General features: G+C 45.6%; 1 protein-coding gene across 1 annotated transcript in view; it reads right to left on the bottom strand.

Annotated features, from left to right (window-relative positions):
- The window catches only part of LOC104273346 (puromycin-sensitive aminopeptidase-like), a gene marked incomplete at both ends in the record, with an annotated part of 24382 nt that extends 3771 nt beyond the window's left edge, over window positions 1-20611 (bottom strand). Inside the window, 16 exon segments of the mRNA XM_009868660.1 lie at window positions 507-641; window positions 2011-2150; window positions 2499-2562; window positions 3134-3243; window positions 3980-4040; window positions 4317-4421; window positions 5124-5288; window positions 7587-7701; window positions 9070-9103; window positions 9209-9305; window positions 9740-9926; window positions 9928-9935; window positions 10820-10927; window positions 11823-11944; window positions 12967-13044; window positions 20455-20611. Coding sequence (XP_009866962.1) covers window positions 507-641; window positions 2011-2150; window positions 2499-2562; window positions 3134-3243; window positions 3980-4040; window positions 4317-4421; window positions 5124-5288; window positions 7587-7701; window positions 9070-9103; window positions 9209-9305; window positions 9740-9926; window positions 9928-9935; window positions 10820-10927; window positions 11823-11944; window positions 12967-13044; window positions 20455-20611 — 1686 coding nt within the window.
- Window positions 20612-20848: the final 237 nt, after the last annotated feature.

Raw genomic sequence — 20848 nt, 5'->3', positions numbered from 1 at the left:
TGACTAGCAAGAACGAGAAAGCACAGTGTGAAATACAGAGCACAGCAACTAATTGTTGAGAGTCAGCAACCCCTGCTTTGGGGACTTTGTTTCAAAGCAACACCCTCGCTTCTAAACAGTAAGAATCCCCCCAACAGCCACCTCATGCCCCAGAGAACAGTTCGGACAAGCCCAACTGAATAACTGGCAGTATTTGATAAAGCCACGGAGAGAATTCATTAGAATATCTGTATTTTGACAAGTGAAAAGAAATTTCTTCAATCAATTTTGTAAAAAAACCCACTATAGTATAATATCTCTTTACAGAGAAGTTCTAGGCAGACTTCTTCCATAGGGTTTCAATCTCATAATACAAGTTAGAACTTGTCGAGCTAATTAATAACTACATGTATGCGGTAATCCCAAAGGCACTTTGCCTCCAGAAACTGAGACCAACTCCTCGGACACCCGTTTGTGCAGTTACTGCAGCTCTCGGTGTCAGACAGAACAGCAAAAGCGCCACTTACCAGAGAGAAAAGATCGTTCTGCAGGCCAAGCCTGTCCACAGGGGGTAGGGAGAGGTCTTTGATGGCTGGTATTAAACTCTCCAGCATGTCGGGGCTATACTGAGTACGGTAAAACCCTACTGTTCCAAGGTTTAACTGAAAAGTACCAGAAGAGTAAAAAAAAAAAAAAGAAAAAAGTATTAGAAGGAAGGAACAAATGAGGAAATGCTTTTTAATTTTTTTTGGACCACTAGAAATTTTTCAAAGCGTTGCAGCTCAGAGAAGTCAGTTGCTATCATTTAAATAAAAAGAAAAAACAACTGGTAAGTAAGGGAGAGAGACTAAAGATTTCAAAAAAGGGCTCACTAGGAGGCACAGAAGACGAGAGACAGCCCGCGAAAGGAAATAGAGGCTACAGTTACAACGAGGGGTAAATCCTAACTGAACCAAGGGTCGCCAGGCACCAAGAAACAACAGGCCGGAGACTGGAGGTGTTAGAATGTGAAGTTCTGTAACCTCTCTCCCACTCCCTGCTCCATTCGACTTCGACAGAGCCATTTTCTTAAGAAAGGAGAGGAAGCGCCTCTGCCCAGCACGAAAGCGAGTGACGCTCCGACACCTGAGAGCTACGTGAGTGACCCGCTGCCATCCACAAGCATTTCACCGTAGGTGGTCAGATACTGGGGTTGGCTCATCAACAGTATTTGAAATAAACCAAAACCTCTGCTGAGCTCATCAGGGTGTCACTCCCTGTGCTTCTGCCATGATTCCGGCGAGTCCTCAGCACTGCGGCGCCGACTAAAATCCTCCAGACCAACCCGCTCTGCAGCCAGCAGTCAGTTCACCTCGGAGTGAGGTGGGTCGTCGCCTTCTCAGGCAGAAATGTCAAACTTTACCTTTGTTTGGGCAGTTTCAGAATTGTTCATCTGATGTCTTTATTCCCTTTCAGAATACAGCTCCGGCTTAAACACAACTACTCTTCAACCTCAGCCAGCTCATCCAGCAACAGTCCCAGCCAGTCTCTGTCTTTCCATTTTTAAATTCGGTTTGGCTGGTGTCCGCAGGAGACCTCAACGGTGAATTTTTTTTCACTAACAGGTACGTACTCGTCTGGTAACAGCCAGTAGAAAACCTTCACGCTAATGCAAGATCAACAGGACTATTTTTGCGCAGGATGGACTTTTAACTAAACGGTAGTTGCCACGGGATACCAAAAAAGCCACCACATTTCGACTCAAAAGCTGCCTCTAATTGCACACTGTTTTTCTGGGCTCAGACTCCCAAGAGGTTCAGGTTTACATTGTCTGGACTGCTCTTGGAAGGCAAAGGACTGCACCAAGCAAGCACTAGAAAAAGGAGCCAATATTTAATAGCAGCACAGAGAGGCCTCTCCATAAGAAATACAAGATTGCAAGTGGGGAAAGGGAAAAAGAAATAAAGAGAGGAGGAAAATGAAATACAAGGGAACACTCCAGTGACAATCAGGTTTATTCCTAGGAATATGTTCTCCTTTGGGACAACTCACCTTCACCCACTGGTCTGGTTTGACGTCTTTCAACACCAAGGTGAGCTCTGGCTTGTCCATCAATATTTGCATTTTGGCACAGGTGGGGTCATCACTTGTACAAATACTTATGGGCACCATCCACATTGGAAAATCCTCCCCTAAACGAGGAAACAATAAAAAGCAAGGCCTAAGGACACAAAAAATATAGAGTATGCACACAACGCCGAGAAACTCTGCCTGACGTTCAAAGAAGTTTCGGCAGCAGTTTAAGCACGGCTACTTGAATTTAAATCGAAAAGGCACAAACCTGAAGGGAAACAGCAGTTCTAGAGTTACAACCCAAGAATCTCTAAATCACCTTTCAAGCCAAACGTTTTCCTTTCTATAAGCATGGAAAATGGGTGGAAACTGTGTCTTTAAGAGCTGGCTTTTTTATTTCAGCACTGCTCCCAAATTGCCACAAACCCTCATTTTTTTTTCCTGCTCTCAGCACTCATCTCTCTTACCAGTATATGGTCCACTGGCACAGAATTTCTTCTGGACTAACTTCAACACTTTGTCATCTTCTTGCTGAGGAAAAAAAAAACACAGAAGAAAATAGAAAAAGGAAAAAGAATGATCAGAACATCTAATGTCAGCTTCTGTATATCACAATACATTCACGTGCCCTCTGTGAAATGGAGTAACTCGTCTTCTCCTCCAGAAAAAGGAGAAGAATCGCTCCGATGCATCACTCGCTGTTACTCTCACACCACACACATCCTAGTTCTCATCTGAATGCTGCCCGGCTTCGGCTGCCAGCCAGCAATCCTCACTCACCCTGCAATCTTGTGGAATAAGCACAATTGAACTGGAGGGAGAGGCGAAACGCGGGGCGAAGCGGAGCCAAGTCCTGCACTCCCTCCCCCACCACGCGTTGCGCACACAACGAGGGACCGAGCTCCACCAGCCAACCCCGAGCTCCTCGAGCGAGCTGCACCTCCCCTCCCTTCTGAACCAGATCCGTCGCTAAACTGAGCGACCCACTGAACCACCCCGAGCGAAGGGAATGCTTTAAATAATTGGGTATTGCTAAACTCGATCCTAAACTGCAGTTAAAAGGCCGAACTTTTTATGTGAAGCGCTGAAAAGCTGCATTTACCTGTTCAGCTTCCACATAAATGAGAGGAAATCCCATCTGTTTGGTCCATGTGTTCATCACAGCGGCAATGGGTTTACCACTGGCTTTTTCCAGGCTGTCCCAGAGATCCTCTGCAGAAGAAAAGTCTGACTAAGGATTCCCAAGCACGGCAGGTGCTATTAAGGACATTTAATGGGCACCAGGGTTGTGTTTTTATCAAATCGTAACAGATGACAAGCGAGATAAAGGAAACAGCTTAAACCACTCGAGGAGAGAGGGGAGAAAAAGGCTTCTTTACCAGTAGAAAAAAAAGCAATCAATACACACTGTGATAAAACACAACACAAAAGAGCATCAAATATTCAAAACGATAAACAGAAGAATCTTCTCCCCAAGTTTTCCACATATTTTGCCAAAAGAGCCGACCGAACAACGCGGCCTGTTTCTGATAGAGATACACAAAAAAGGTTTAAGGAGAGAAAGCTCAGCGAGACGTCAGGCGAGACTTTGAACTGTCGGAGCCTGCGCGCGATCAACGCTGCCAAAGGGAGCTTGCAAAAGGCTTCCTGGGCAAATCAGCATCTAGTGCTTAATTAGATCACTGCGCAGATGTTATCAACAGTCAAACGCAGCCCTCTCGGATCACCTCAGCCACACACTCCCGAGGCGGAGAACCCCCCGAGGATGCTGGACTCTGGCTGCGCAGGGGACGCACGGTATGAACCTGGAAACAAGCCAGTTATTTCCTTGGCATTTCAGTTATCTCGGGTGGAAAGGGAGCTGTTTAAGAATCCAGCGCTTTAGCACTTGAAGAGTTTGCCTCCAGAAATCGCTTCCCTTAAAAAGCACGTAATAACCCCCAGTTACCTGTGGCGGCCTTCCTCTGCTGGAACTTTGTTAAATATAAATTCATTCCTTTCCGGAAGTCCTGGGAACACAGAATTGAATATGTCAGGGCACTAAACGGAGGGTTTTTCTGTCCTCCCTCTGCGCTGCATTTATATTCAAGGAATCCTAGGACCAGTACATACACCAGTAACTTCTTTCGTATTTCCCCACTATCTAATTTCCCTTAGGTAAGTTCAAACTGAGTCCAAATACAGATTGCAGAAAAGTTTACAAAATACAGAATACACAGATTTACTTTTTGTTCCTTTCAAACGCTAATTTTAACTGCAAAAAGATTTCACGACAGCGTTTTTACCTCATCGCCAATGTAGTCATGGAGCATTCGGATGACAGATGCTCCCTTGCTGTAAGAAATAGCATCGAAGATTTCGTCTACTTCGGAGGGGTGGCCAACGCTCACCTGTGGCGAACAGGGTAAGCAGTGAGAACAATTTGAGCTGCCACGGGGTTTCCATTTAGTTTGTTCCGGTGTTTAAGGAGCTGACTTTTCTCGCTGAAAACCCACCCCTTAGCAGAATCTCCGCACCCAGGCAATTAAATTTATTCATGTAGGGCTTGGTTAGGGTTGGTTTTAGGTTAAATATAATTTTGCTGAGGTTTCGGTATTCAATCCAACGGACTTTGGGATCTTGCTTGAATTCTTTGGTTCAAGACCCACAGTTCCAGGAGCACAACACAGACACACCTGAGGTGGCCTCAGAAAGATGCCAGTCCAAGCCTAGCAAAGCTTGGGCTCCGGGCTATGCTGCACTCGGGTTGGTTTTGAGCACCAGAGTAAGTCAGGAGCTACTTGCCTGTGCTCAAGGGTCTGAAAACTGCCCGCTTTGATCAGAACCCAAATCAAAACTTAAGTAATGAGTTTTGATCACAACTTTGCCCTTTCAAGCCAACGGAGCAGAAGAACTCCAGAAGGAGCCTTCATCAGAGCCTCAAACCTCGCTGCTGAAACACTAAATCAAGCAGAGGAAAATCCACAAAGTGTAAACGCAACCTCAGATTTTTCCTTTGCGGCATGAATGACTGTTCCCTTTTTTCTTAATAGGAAAAAGCTTATGCGGAGCTGACAAGGAATTGAGACAATCTGTAGCGAGGCAGAACTTACTTCAATGGGATGACTGTTGTCTAAGGCATCAAGCTCTTGAGCTCGTGTGTAATCAGCAGAAACAAACTGAGTCCAGATGTCGTACTCCGGGAAGCAGTGATCTACACACAGGTATTCAATCCAGGAGGCAAATCCTTCATTCAGCCAGAGATGGGTCCACCATTCCTGGCAAGGTAAGAAGGCAGAATAAAGAACAAAATCCCAACAGCTCGATACAATCGACAGTAAGTTTGCAGCAAAGATAAGCCGTGAACAGCCTAGTGCCGTACAAATCGGAGAAACAGGTAACACCTGGTAGCACAAATTCCTCTCAGCCCAAGAGCAGGAATCAGCATCCCATAACTGTCTTCCTCTTAGGGTTTAGAAATTCCATACGGAGAACTGCACCAGGTACCAATGAAATTCCACGAGACTAGACTAGGGGTCAGAGCAGAGCCGCTGAGGGAACAGCCAGGAACGTGACTGAGAGGGAAAGGGCCAGCGGTGCAAGGCCACCGCGCAGGAAAGCTACAGAACCGTGGGCAACGCAACGACGGTGTCTTTCCCAAAGTGACCAGCAGCAGCTGCAGAACACTGATTTTGTTCTAGTTTGGTTGGTTATTTTTTGTTTGGTTGGGTTTCTTTGCTAAGGAGTATAAAGGAGAAAAACCTGGAATCTGAAGAAATGTTCTAGACCATGAAAACCTGTCGTCTAGCGAACAGTTCCAAGTTGTGTCTCACCAGCCAAAGGTGGGCTTTTGGTTTTTTAAGATAAGAAAGTTACGTCGACATTAAAAAATTCTAATATTGAACCGAAGGAGAGCTAAGGAAACAGGCTACGGATGCTGAGGAAGAAAACACCCTTTTCCAGAAGTGCTCTCACCAACCATTCTTTAGATGTAAATGGGGCGGCTGACTCAGAAGAGCGTGGCCACGGCGATACGGGCCAGGATGTAGGATCAGCCCAGCAAGAACTGCCGCTGCCACTATGAATGAAACATTTACCCCGGGGACGGTGGAATTTCAACAAGGAAAGCTGTTACTAAACTCTACACAGATAAGCTCCGCTTTATTTTTAGAGTGGAGGCTATCCAATTTTATTTTGCATTTCTGATCGCATCTGCTTGCAAGACAAGGTTCCAGCACACCCCGAACGGTTCCAAAGGACCACGGCAACTGCAAAAGAGATTCTTGGGCAACTGGGGTGGACTTTGAACTTTTTTCACCTCCCTGTTTTTCTCCTTTATCCCTCTGGCAACTTGATAGCCCACAAATCTACTGCTTCTCCTGAAAATAAGAAACTAATTCAGTATCAATTTTAGAGATTCTTGTAACTTTGATCCTTTCTCAAGCTTCCTGCCACCGTTCTCGATGGCCAGAGGACCACGAAGGGTTCGTGGGTCCCTGCTGGTCTCTAAGGCACTTGCTGGCATCTACAGTGTTGCCTGCTCACATGATGCTGGCTCTCCTTGCTTCCAGCTGCTCAACTGTGCTAAAAGCTAAAAATACACTACTTTCCTACTACTTTCCCATTTAAATATTGTGTCGCTCTCACATGGAAGCTCCTTGTGCTCCCACAAACAGGAACGGACACGGGTGATGACATTAAGGGGCACAGCACTGTAGTGAAGTCTGACAAACTTTCCTTCGTGATCTAATTAATCTGTACACTGGGATTTTTCCTCCATCCACTCACACTTAGCTTTAGCAGCCCAAAAAGCCAGAAGAATGCAGACTTGGGGCTCCAAACCCATCCTTTTTTTTTTTTTTTTTTAAAACAAAACACAGATTCCTTACAATACAAGAAACTTCCTTAACCTGTGAAATATTTGTATTCCAGCACCTGTTGGCAGAGTTTGAAAAGCAACGTCAGCTCTAATTAACAGAATAAGCCATTTGTTAACAGCAGAAGCTCTATCAGACACCGGTTTGAGGTTTTTAGCACTAAATGGAAGTTATTTACGGATTTCAGTCTTGCTGCCTCACATACGCTTCTATTCCCACCGAAATGAGTTAAACATCAAACCACTCAGAGAGCTGGCTCCCCACATTTCCAAAGTCACTCACATCAGTTACTATGAGCAACTTTGCAGCTACTGGACTAGAACAATTTGCAACGCTGAGCTGGTACCCACGTGCCTGCTTGGTATGAAAGTCTGAGGAGTGAGTCCTGCCTAAGCGACAGCAAAATAGCGGATTATTGCTTGTAAACAACCTGACTAGCCAAAACCACTTCCACGGAAGTGGCTCCCTCGAACTAGGGATATATTCAAACAACTGAGCATCGCTTCCATAGAAAAGATCTAGGAATAATCTTCTAAAGAACGTACTAGTAAAAGAAGAAAGTGGTAATAAAACACTACTTAAATATTCCATTTTCTTATGTTAAAGATAGCATGCCTGCTAGTCAGGGGCACTTGAACACACACATGATATGAAGCACCAGTTAAAGAAGACCAGAAGAACTTGTAAAGTGTTACATACCATGGTCACGAGGTTTCCAAACCACTGGTGAGCAAGTTCATGGCCTACAACCAGAGCAACCCACTGGCGAGATGAAGAACAGGAATTTTTGGGGTCAATGAGCAACGCAGTCTCCCTGTATTTAAGAGAGAAAGACAACTTAAGAGAGCAGGACGTGCCCAGGGAAAAAACACAATCAAAAGTAGGTTAAATTGTCTAAGCAAGCTAAAAAGTGATCAGTGCAACTGAAAAAAAAACCGAAAAGCTATTTCAGTTTAGCCATTAAATTATTCTGGTAAGTTCCACAGCTGTTGGAATGCTTTGGAGCAGTAATTCCTCACGGCATGCAAGAAGACAAGTGCAAAAACCCAGGTAGGAACAAGAAAGTTTATCTTTTTTTATTCTAAACCAGCTCTCACCTACATAAATCTAAGAACCTGGACTGTATCTCCCTTTGCACCGCGTGCCCGACGTGTCTTCTCCACCTCCCTCAGCCCCCCAGGAATTCCAGCTCCTCCAGGCTTCCCCACACCCACACGACCCGGCAGCAGGCACACAACCCCCCTGCCACCACCAGGCAGAAAGGATTCGGAGACTCGGAGGGTGGGGAAAAAAAATGAGCACCTCAAAACCTAGATGGTGCCTGCAGATCAGGCCAGCCTTCTGTCCCCAAAGGGCTAAAGCAAGCGTGCCAAACGGACCATAAACGGAGGGGGGAGAAAAAAAATTAACAGCATGATGAAGAAAGGCTTCCAAAAATTCTACTCATCCAGGACAATTTGCCTTTTTTCCTCCCACAGGGAGTAAAATACCAGATTTCATCAGAACTGCAAGAAGCAGACCAGTAATCTTAAACCTGGGCTCAAATTTCCCTTTCAGTTTTTTAAGGCCAAATTAAAAAGTTCAGCAGAAGAAATTCAAATTATTTCGAGTCCAAAGCTTACAAGACCAGTGTTGCACAAAACGAAGGAAAAGTCATTCTAAGAATGAGCACTGATAATGTAATAATATCAAGCAAAAGTACAAAGCTTGATCAGATGAAGGAAGAAAGAAAAAAAAGACCCAACAAACTCAAAACAAAGGCAAGTTAATATTTTCTTATTTACTCATACCCACATGGTTAGAGTGTGATTGCTAAATTTACCAACTTGCCTGCAACATAAAACAAGGAACTCTTCCAGCTGTGTCAGTAAGTAGGTAACTTTGACAGGGAAAAAAGGGGCCAAGAAAGTTCTCTTTTAGAACAGGCAGTGCTGCCAGACACTTAAAAATCTCACGCCCTTGGACGAGAGCTGTAAGAGCTCGTTCTTGCCTTCCTAAGATCTGTACCGTAACGCACGCTGCTGCAGGAGTCAAAATTCTCCAAACCGAAGCAAGAGTTGAAGGTATTTACTCAGTCTAATTTGGGCTGATAGCCAATAATTACAGCTCCCTAAAACTAATCCAATTACTTCCAAGAATTAGTGAACAAAGAGGGGGGAAAGACAGTATTTTAACAGCATACCTATAAGTAACAAGGCCCCAGTTCTCCATGGCACCTTTATAAAATAAATACAAAGGTTTATTGATATGGATACACACCTCTTCCTAAACGTTTAAAATTCAAATAAAATACAGTTCATCAATAAAGTGAGTTACTTTACCAGCAGCAAAGTCTGCAATAGCTATGAGATCAATTTTAGGAAGAGGGTAAGGAACATTGAAGTAGTCCTTATAAAAAGGCAGAGTTTTAGCAGCAACCTGTAAGAAACAAGAGGAGAAACGTTAGCTCGGGACGATCAGTAAAACTTGAAAAGTTCATGACTGAGACCAGCCCATGAAAGCAGCTCACATGAGATTTCTTCCAGAAGCCCCGCTCCCAGAGCAGGCTCCCACCCCCTTTTTCCTCCTAGGCTGTAGCCCACCCCTTCAGAACTTCCCATCATCTACGCACTAACGCCTGCAGCACCAAATCACATCTAAATTAAACTGTATGTTTTTGTCATTACAGGCGTTACATTAGTCCACAACTGAAATCCTGCTTCACACTGAGCCTCTCTGAGCTGTTAAAGCAAAAAAAACCACAAAACAACAAACCCCAGCCTTTGGAGCTTGGCGTAGGCAATAAAAGAGAGGAGGGAGCCACGTGCCGGGGATCGCCGCGGCGGCAACGGAGCCACCCTGAGAGCATTTACCTCTAACGCAAACTTTCCTTGTTCCGCTTTGCCCACGGGGGTGTAAACACGCACTAAGACGCCGTCGAGGGACCTGGCCTCTACAAAGTCGTATTCCCCCACCACGAACGCCACGAGGTACGTCGACATGACGGGGGTGCGGGCGAACTTCACTTCCACCAGGTTTTCGTCGTCCGGGTACGGCTTCCACGACGTTCTTGGGACATGAGAGGGAATTGGTTAATTTGGCGGCGCCGAAACCGTTCTTACGCGATACTTTTGACGAACCGAGTCCGTCATGATGAGTCACACGTTTAAAATGAAAGGATTTCTTTGGGGATTTTTAAACAGAGGCCATAGCATAGTTCCCTCTATGCCCTGGTGCGCACGTTGGGGTACTTTTATAATATAAAAGTTATAATCCATTGTTACAAAGGCAGTTGAACACTTCAGCGATCAGCTGCTGCCCTTCAGAGAATTAGCCACAGCCCAACAAGGCATCGGGCTTTCACTTTAATTCTGAAACAGAAACCATAACCGCGTGGTCAGAGGGCAAGGGTAGCCTCTGCAGGTAACTGTGGAAGTTAGCGACTGGAATAAAAAAAAAAATAAAAGGTCTATTTTTAAACTGACTTGCTCTTCTTGGGTAACATAATTTAGAAATATTTAAAGTAGCGACCTGAAAATGCCCACTTGTATTTGTGACAGAGGTACTCCCACTTGCGCATTTTACCCCAGTCCTGGTCAGAAATTCTGCCGAGCAGAAAACGTGCTTATTTATCTCGAGTGCTTATGGAGCCGTAACAGCTACGTAAACACAAAGGCTTCTTTTTTTTTCCCAAGCAGCACGTGGCTTGACATATGCCAAGATTTTTATTTTAAATCACCATCACCGTGGTTTGTACAACCTGTTTAAGGTTCTGTGCTAGTATCTGACCATATTTTAAAAGCTTTCTCAATTTCTTCCTGCTTACTAATGGCTAAAAAGACAGCCTGTATTCCTCAGTCTGTTACCGAGACACACTATTAACCATCAAATAATCAGCTGGTCTTATTAAAGCTTTATTTAAAGCACAGTTTACTTGCACATCAAGAACTTACCATATTTGACAAAGCTACTCTGTCTTTAGGAACCACCAAAGAAATATCAAATGTTGCCTTAATAGCAGGCTCATCCCAGCAAGGGAAAGCTCTGCGAGCATCAGTAGCCTGAAGGAAAGAAGAGCATCGAACAAATAAATCATGAGAGACCGTGGCAATAAAACACACACACAAAAATTCATCACATTTTACAGGCGAGAAGTTGGGTGACTGATGGCTGCTCATCGATGTGCTCTCTTCACCGACACTCTTGACCTCTGCATTAGAGCATTTTATTCTTATTTACTTCACTCTTGGTTAAAAAAAAACAAAACGGAAAGCAAGCAGGCAGCTGAAAAGCACTCTGTGCTCTGATGGAATTCTACAGTCTGAGCAAAATTTAGCAGAGTCATGATGGGAGCAAAGCTCAGTCATGTGAAAGCAGAGAGGGCACCCGGGCGTTCACAGGCCGTGCACACAAGACCACCTACTTATGCTCCGGCGGCAGCCTGCGCCCAAGAGATCTTCTCTCCGGGCTAGGTGAGAACTCCACGGTTTTACGTAACCAGACAGATAACTACGAAATGACAACGTGGTATAGAAAATGTCCGGGGTTTACGTAATACTTGAGACAGAATCTGGATGTCGTTAAGGCACTGAGATAAAGGCAGAGCGTGCTATTAGGAAAAATTTGTATACTTCCTAAAGGAAAGTTACAGAGAGGTATTTGAGCACCAGCTGGTTTTAAACATTGCACCTATTGTACATACACAACGCATCACAGAGCAGCGGCATCCTTGGCTGGGGAATTTGCCAGATCCAGAATTTACTGACCCTGAAGCCTCAGTGGAAAGGCTGCTTTTAGTACTACCCATCCACAGCAAGAGTAAGAACCAACTTAACACGGATTTTGACATTTACGCAGGGGGTATAGCTAAAGCTAGCGAGTCGTGCCTTTGCTTCTTCTAAGCCCAAGTCCTGCGTTAAGAAGGACACTCCCCAAAAACAAAAATATAGCCCATACCTCAAACTGAGTGACAGCAGCGTAGCGCGTGTCTCCGGTAGGGGTGGTGTATTTGCTTCGGTAAAAGCCTTTCATTTTATCATTCAACTCCCCTACAAAGTCTATCTTTAGCGTGCCCGTCCCTGGAACAGAAACAGAGGGGACATTGTTATTTGCATGTGTTAAACAGAACGTTTCTTCAGTCTGGACCTTCAGGCCAGGCTCCTCAGCTGGCCCATTGCTCTTCAGCTCATCTCCACCCATGACTTTTTTGCCAGCCTCCCCCAAACCCTTCCCTCTTCCGACACAAAATAGGCTCCAGCAGAGCAAGGTGGGCAAAGCCAGCCTCGGCGCAGCACTGCAGCATCGATTGAGACCAGAGGCTGCTGCAGGACTCATCCTCATCCTCCAAACACAACGCAAGAACCAGGAGAGAGCTACCTTAAGCCTTTTGAGAAATCTTCTCTTTGAGCGGAGCTCGCAAAAATATAGGACGACTACTAAGTATTAAAAGCATCCGACGAGATTGACTACGAGAGCCAAGATGGAGCACCGGCTGCCTCCAAGCTTCTAAGTCAATTAGTCTCAGGATTTATCCTGCTCTTGATGTCTCAGGGCAAAAGGGGAAATCTGATCTTGGTCAGAGAAGCAGCATGCCAACATCCCACGGAACCAAACACAGAGGTTTTATCACCCTGGAATCTTTATATTTGTATTTGTCAAGGTGAAATAAAACCGCTTTATCCAAACTGAGGAGCTGAGTTTCAATCGACACCCTCCTGGGAGCAAAAAAACCGTAGCAGTTTCAAAAGAATGAGCATATTCACACGTAAGAAAACACTGCAGTAATTCAGGTTAGCTCCTTCTTGCTGAGAGGAAAACAGATCATGAGTAGGTGACATCAGTAGCTGCTGAGCCAAACTCCCAATAGCTGGTAAATAATTACAATCACCTCAGGTGCTGGAAGCAAACATCACCATTAGCGAAACAACATTTTCAATTCCAGAGGCTGACAAAGCCACTTGTGGTGGACAGACTCTAGGGAGCCCTACGTTCACTGCTAGAAACTTCAGGGAAGACAGAGCTACCCTACTCCAGGTTCTTCAAGCACAAACACCTTAAACCCATGGCTGAAACAAGCAGAAAGCGTGAAAATAGCTCTTACCTTTCTGAAGAGTACTAGGAAAGGAGAGAGTAACCTTCTCATCCTCATTCTGGTAGTTGAACCCTGTGGCATGTACCTCTGGAACACAAAAAGAGACGACTTGCTTGGAAATAAGCCCCAGAGATGTTTTTGTAACTCATGAACGTTTCTAATTAACCAAATCAGCGGAACCCAACTGTAGTTACTGAACAAATCAATGCAGATTTTGACTCGTCCAGAACGATATGAATGCTACCGAAGAAACACCGCCCGTTGTCGGAGTTCCACATGATCTTGCTTCAGACGAATAAATCTACCACGTTTACATCAGACTACAGAGCCCCAGCCCCAGAGCACTACCTCTGCTTGTGATTTATTTTGCTGATTTGCGGATCTCACTTTGGAAAATACATCGATATCCACGGCAAGGCGGGTTTTGTTTGGTTTTAACCACAAAGGAAAACAAGATGTTGATTTTATTTAAAAATTGCCTTCAGAACCAGGGGCCTACCTTGGAGTTTACACACCATTCAGTAAGGGCATCCAAAAGCAACCCGACTGCCACGCAGGACGGCATTTACACAGCATCACATCTACTCCCAGGTGCAAATATCCAGGCCAGGCTGGATGGGTGGGGGATGGAATCAGTCTGCAGCAATTCAACTGCCGCCACATCCAGGCTCCTTCAACATAAAAAGTCTAAAACAGCTCCGGAGGACCTCACTTGATGAGTTTTGTTACCTGTGTCACTCTCTACTCAACCACCAGGCCAGCCAGCTCTCGCCGAGAAATGCAAATCCGCACCCAAACAAGCGAGCGGCGCCTCCTACCACCCGTCAGCATCTCGAACTACCGACCCCAGCGAGCCCGGACACAGTGACAGCTCTTTCTAGGCGGACACGCCAAGGTGTAATTCTAGATTTAGAAACACAATAAACATTTGGCAGTCGAGCACAGTTTTGAAAAGATACGGGCCTCCTAAATGACAAAGCTTGTTTGAAACAACAATTTAATTCACAGAATAACCTGTCTTCCACGCTCAAGTATCGCTACGAGAAGCCAGGTATTTGGTTTCAGAGGCAGCTCGGGCTGCGCACTCGTAAGACGTTCAGCTAAGTTGTTCCATATGTGACAAAAGGAACTGGAAACATGTTTTTATTTTTATAAAATTCAAAGCGCTATTTATTCTGGAATAGTATGATTTTAGCCTTAAGTCAGAGCTAACACCAGCCTCTGCTTGCAGAGAACATAAATACAGGAACGGCATGAAGGCATTAGTCTTAACTACTGGTTTCACAGTGCTCTGCTCGGCGTTTAATCAGAGTTAAGCACCATGTTAGGGTACGTAACACAGAAATGCTTACAATAAAACAACTCCAGCTGTAAAGGAAAAAAAAAAAGTGGTTCAGAAATTCAAGAAGAAAAAAAAAAATCATACATGATCACGCTGAACTTTAGACTAGTAGTGTGTGCTGAAGAGTTCCAAGATTTTTAAAACCAACCGTAAGAGGGATGAGATAGACCATCAAGAGAGAACACATGCCAAGGACAGTGAAATGCTGGCAAGCAGTGGGAAATGAGCAACAAAAAGTCAAGGCTTAGCTTTTCTTCTTGTAACTCTGGGGAACAGTGAGGCAGAAAAGGAGACTCTGTAAGAGAACAGGAGAGAAGATGTTCAGGAGAAGCCCAGTAAGAACAGCACACTGGTCAGAGCGGGCTTCCCAGCACCAGAGCGCGGAGCCGGTCGCCGGCTGCATCGGTCAGATCAGTTGGATCCAGGGAAGTTTGACCCTGGCGATCTGCAGAGGCTGTTCTGTGACAGCGTGTTCGTGATCTCGGCCAGAGGGAAGGACGGGCTGAATACCTGTCAGGAATTTCTGTCTGGCTCTGCCTGAGGAATCCTGCTGCTGGAAAACCTGCCGACACCGAGCTGTCAGCCCACGAAAACCTGAGACAAAGTAATGCAGAGACACTCCCCTCCACGTATCTTAAAACGACCCCAGCAAACCAAAAACATTTTTATCTTTTTACAGCTTCTAATGGAAACCTTTTACAGCTTCTACTGGAAATCTGATACCGAAGACAAACAATATCGTGACTTCGGGATCATAGTTCCAACCTAGTGAAACTGAGAAATACAGAAGAATGCATGTTATGCAGACCTCCTGCCAAAAGCTGACAATGAATATCAAGTTTCCACCCCTCCCAAACGGGAAGTCTTCCTAAATGTATCCGAATGTGTAGCTCCACTCCTTTACAACCTTCTCAACCCGTACTAGGAAAGACACAGGTGACCAGTGCCCGTGCGAGAAGAAGGTGAAGACTTTCAGGGTTGGTTTTTCCTCCCGCCTGCGAGGAAAGCACATTAAGACATTGCAGCGAGCAACCTCGTTTCAAAGAGCTTCTCAACTTCAATTTCACAGCCTTGGATCCCAGTTACCCTAAGGTTAGAAACAATGTTCAAACAAGTTACAGTTTCAGTAGGTTGGGAACTGGAGTATCCTGATCCAGGGCTACAGTGGGAGTCCAGGACAGCCCCATGAACCCCAAAAAACAATGGCAAGTCCAGCATCCAGAAGAGCATCTTTCTACAAGATAATTTCCAGGGTAATTTATTTTTTAATTCTCAAAGCTGCTTATCTACAAATTTCTAAAATCTGCAGAACATAAACGGAAGATTCAAGGTCGCTTTTTTTTTTCCCCCCTTCAGTACCAATAATTTAATCCAGAGCAAAAAAAAGAACCATGGAAAACCATCAACAATACTTTTTGTTAAGAGTTTAAGAGAACTGCTTATAACAAAGATGTAATTGCAGTAAAAGGCTGTCTGAATTCCTAACAGTGTTGAGTACAAAAGCTCCTGAAGAGAACAACACAATTTTGGCAGCCTACTAACTTTGGAGAGTTTGGCACCGCAAGGTTGCAAGTTAATCACTAGCACATTAGTCCACAGCCTGGGCCGAGTCGCATGAGAAAATAAAAAGCTGCTACTGCCCCGCGTCTTCGGCAAAAATGCATAAAAATCGGATCTAGCAACCCTCCCAAACTCGGAGCACTACGTATCCAGTTTTACAGCAGCGCTGTAAATAAATCCTGGTCCTTGGGCAGAGAACTTCCTGCAGTGACACAGTAACCAGGCGGATACATCACTTAACGATCCCCATTTCTGCATTACGTGGTTATAAACGCGGATCCCGGCCAGAGGTTTAACGCAATGTCAGAACGTGCCTGCGTTTCGAAGCGAAGACACAGCCAAGCGGAGGAGATGGAGTTTTTCTGAAGTAGCCCTCAATCCGTGGCACGGGCAAGTCACAGGCAATTAACACATGGTGGCTTAACGAACTTGTATTCATTAACCAAACCGCAGAGACTGGGTGCACTGTGCCTACTCCATCTGCAAAACCAATACATCTGCCTAAAACCCCAACGCGCTGAGATAGCACACGTCCTCCTTCAGCATCGGCCACTGACTGACGCCGATGCAATTCCCAAGGTGCTTTCACACCTTTTCATGTGTCTCCAACCAGCGGTTGCGAAATCCTTTCCAGGAGTTGGAGGTAATCTTCTGTCTCGGAGAGGCTCAAACTGTCCATGCCAACGCAGCCCAGGCCTCCTTAAAAAAACAACCAAACCCAGCAGCCTACATTCAAAATGCTGTCACACCAAGTCCTCTCCAGAAGAAAGGATGAAGATGAGGTTTTCCACACCAATGGAAGGTTTCACAATTGGCTTCAAGGAATCTGGCCTGCTGCAGGCAGAGACAGCAGGCTCGTTTTTCTCCCCTGGCCCCAGCTGCACGTCCCCATCCCCTTCCTCCCACTGGCCTCCACGTCCAAGCACCAGGATCAGGAGGATGATGTGTCTCCAAGCTGCCCTCCCCAGTTTGTGGCGGCAGTTTTTGGGCCACTCAAGGGTACGAACACCGACAGAAGGAAGGGAGTGAGGACAAACGCTGCTGCCTCTCTCCACAGTGGCACGATCACACAGAATCCCAGCACGGTCGGGGTGGGAAGGGGCCTCTGAAGATCATCCAGTCCAGCCGCCCCGCAGGAGCAGGATCCACCTCGGGGAGATCCCACGGGAACACCTCCAGGCGGGTTTTGAAAGTCTCCATTTACGGAGACTCCACAACCTCTCTGGGCAGCCTGCGCCAGCGCTCCGTTACCCTCCCAGTAAAGAATTATCTCCTTATGTTTAGGCTGAACCTCCTCAGGCTGAATCTTCCAGTCCGTGACCATTTCAAGCCGCCTGATGATCGGCGTGAGGGGAAAAATCACTCGAGTACTCCCGGGTCACATTGCTCGGTTTCCCCCAAGCCCTACTCCTCTTCGGCTGCAGTTTTAAACATCAGCTGAGGCTCTGGTGTAACCAGCACCTATCCCGAGCTCCAAGCATGTCCCTACCACGCTAGGAAGGAAAAAAGACTAAAATAAAGAGTTTTGGCCTTAAGGTTGACCTTTAAAGGTAAAAACCAAAGTTCACTTGATTATTTCTGCTAAACAAACATCGCTACGGTTGCCCGTAATTTTCTGCGCGGCACTGCCAACTACTACCCTCCAACCACCTCTAAACTTAAGAAGCTGCTTTAGATCTCCCAGTATCTGAAAAGCTTTCCAAGCTGAAGACAGTGGAATTCACCGATTATGACTCCACGACTCTTGAAAGAGAGACTCACAGGGAGCCCAAACGATTCAGCATTCTGCGAGTACGAAACCCTATCCCTTAAAATTTAACTTGATTTCAGAATGCCTTCTCCGTTCTTCATTTAGCTGAGCAAAGCCAACCAGCACAGACACACCTCAAGGCTACGGCTGCACTACAAATATTTGACTATAAATGCTGAAAAGGAGCTTCTGGGAAAACGCAAAACAAAACAAAACAAACTGCCCATTATGATTAGTGGGAGGAGCCCGTCATAGCTTTAGCAATGGAAAACTCAGGCTTTTGAGTCACTTTGTTCCGTTGCAGCACACCTGGCACAAGCAGCAACTCCACAACCTTCAGTTACAACCACTCCACCAATTTTATGACGAAAGAGAATTTTTCTACTCCAAGGTACCGTGTTATCAAGCTCCTGGTTTGTTACTCACTGTTACTCAACTGTGGATTACACAGCAAAATTCTCAGCTTTGACTTTAAAGCTTCAGAGATCCTCCCTCAGCTTCCTGTCAGGTATTGGGCAATAACCTGATTTCCCTGCAAATCTGCATTAAAATTCCTAAGACCAAGTTCTACCCTCTGCTGTATCCATCCTTAGAAGAGTGAAAAGGGGAAGGAAAACACGTCCCACAGTTCCAGTTCAGATTTCTGTCGTTTTACAAATCACAGTGCGGTGGGCACTCAAGACTAACGAGAATTATTAGGACAAGAATAAACTATTCTGCACAAACACCAACAGATCGCCTCCACACCCAAGGGAAAGGTATCTGTCCAACAAGGAGGTCTCTTCTTTCACACAGCGACTTCTCGGAACAGAACCACACCTGAAAGAAGATAAGAGCCCAACTATCTTTTGTCTCACCCTCACAGCCTGGCGGGAGACAAATTCTTCCCCGCTGAGGTGCAGAACTAAAAGCAGCAACGATTCTTCACGGGAGCCTTTAAAGCAGCAGACGTCACCGCTCCCTCGTTTTCAAACCCACCCTCGCTCACCCAAGTAACTAAATCCCACCGCTCTGGCCGCTATTTCTGTTGGTTCATGGGACTCTACTTCATATTCTGGGTTTGAGACCAGTTATACAATTCCCATCCACAGGCTGCGCACAATAGAAGCATTAGTAAGACCGACTTGATCTGTATCAACAGGTGCCAGCAAATCGCCTGCCAATTTCATGCAATTTTACTTCCAAAGCCATTACACTAGTTGGCAGTTTACCAACCCGAAAGATATGTTTTAACCCCACGGAGCCTGAGCATAATGCGCCAAACATGAAAAAAAAAAAAACCAACTTAATGACACAGCGGTTTGAGAGTCGAGCGCTTACGCCACAGCGACACACTCCCCTGCGCCCAGAGTGCCCTGTTCAAGGCTGTCTGAAAAGTCAGAACGAAGGAGTTTAAGCCACAGAAATTCACTTCCAGTGCACTCGAGTTTAAGTCTCCACTACGCTTCACTTTTAATACTTTGAAGTTACAAGGAGGGAGTACAAAAACAGACCCCTATGAGAGGGAAATGAGCTCAAAACAACAAAGATCACACATGAAAAAAGATGCCCTCTCTATCTTACCTATATTTTCCGATTTGACTGGAAAGAGGCCTCACCACCAGGTACCTTTTCCATTTATTTTCATTTTCTCAATGACAAAACTAGGAATTAAGAGGTAGTTTGGGCCTAGGGCAGGGCAGTAGATGGAACAGACTCCACACACACTCCTCTATTACTACCGCTCTCGTTATCGCCTCATTACTCAGTATAAGAAACAGCTCCGGGAGCACTCAGCAACACCGGGCACCCAAACAACTCGTGCGTGTGAGAGGCGTGAGGGACCGGAGCGTCAGGGCACAACTCGGGAGCACAGAGGAAAAGGTTTTTCTATTTTTCCGCCCTTGGGACAGCCGGATTCCTGGCTCCTCGGGAATGCTCTTCTCTGCCGCCCTCTCTCGCTGCAGCTGCCCTTCTTGCGCTGAGCTCCAGGGAACGCGGCCTCGGGAGAGCTCCCGGTTGGCCTCAGCACCACGTGGCTGCTTTAAACTGTGCTTTTAAACTGTGCTCAAGTCCTCTGGTTTCATTAGCACTGTATTTAAACTTAAAACGAGTCAAGCTCACTTAAACGCAAAACAAGAGAGAGGCCATCACGGTTGCAAGGGGATTCTTTTCCACCTCTCAATCAGCTCACGCTTCCAATTGCTAAAACTTTCTGTGCACCTGCTCATTTTCCTTAAAATACAACTGGGGAAGATGTCAACGACTGACTGTGTGCCTTAAACGCACGCTGCTGCTTCCAGTTCTCCAGTCATTTCCAGCCTTTCGCTGACGCAGATCCAAATCCTTGTCTCCGCCACCCAATCACCTTTTCCACGTTGCCCTACCCCTGGAACATCCCGCTAAATGCCAATTAAGTGTCTTCTGTACTTTTTCAAATCCTTCCCAAGGAGTATTTCCTCCTGCAGGTCGTTGCTGCTGCTTTCCTTACCCAAGCCTTTGTCACCAATTTGGTCGATATTGCCAGGTCCACAGGTACAGACACGTTCTCACATGGTCACCCAGTATAAAGGTAAAAAAATAACGTAAAAAAGAGTCAAACAACCTTTTGCCTACACAAGGCATGACAGAGCAGAACGCAGATCTCAGGGAAGCTTGAGGTAACTCTTTTAAGCACAATGCAAACAGTCCTGATGAGAAGATAACGAAGGTTAGCTAATTAATTTTTGTGCTTCTAGGGGTAGGTTAGCTTATCAGACCATTACGCAACGTTGCAATCAAAGTGGTTAACTGTTGGCAAGAGCACCTCACATCAGAAACGAAACGGATCAGCGCGTTAAAAACTCCAGGAGCAAAGCAACCCTACCTTCATCTCCTTCCGGCGCGTAGGAAGCTGTGATGATGTCAATGTCAGCACAGTTCATCACAATCTGGTTGGTCGCCTGTTTCACCTGGAAAAGAAAAAATTTGTCAGGAAGAAGCGGTGCTCCCCTGAGCACTCTTAGGTAAGCATTCCCCGCTCCCTTTAATTTAAAAAGTCCTGCGTCGTCAAGCGTTTGAAATAAAACTTAGTGCTTAGGAGAGGTAAAAAAGAAAGAGATGTTTCACTGGCTGCTCTCATTTGTTCCAGAACATGCGCACTTGAATCACGCTCAAGCCATCTAGGCCTACTTATCAACACTGTAAATTATTTAAGGGAATGAACTGCCTGTTAAAAATTGCTATGAAAGCTTGACAATAGGGTCCTTGTACATGCCTGG

The sequence above is a fragment of the Apaloderma vittatum genome, unplaced genomic scaffold, assembly GCF_000703405.1.
Source record: "Apaloderma vittatum isolate BGI_N311 unplaced genomic scaffold, ASM70340v1 scaffold6304, whole genome shotgun sequence".
Lineage (NCBI taxonomy): Eukaryota > Metazoa > Chordata > Aves > Trogoniformes > Trogonidae > Apaloderma > Apaloderma vittatum.
This window is presented reverse-complemented; position numbering and strand designations above follow the sequence as displayed.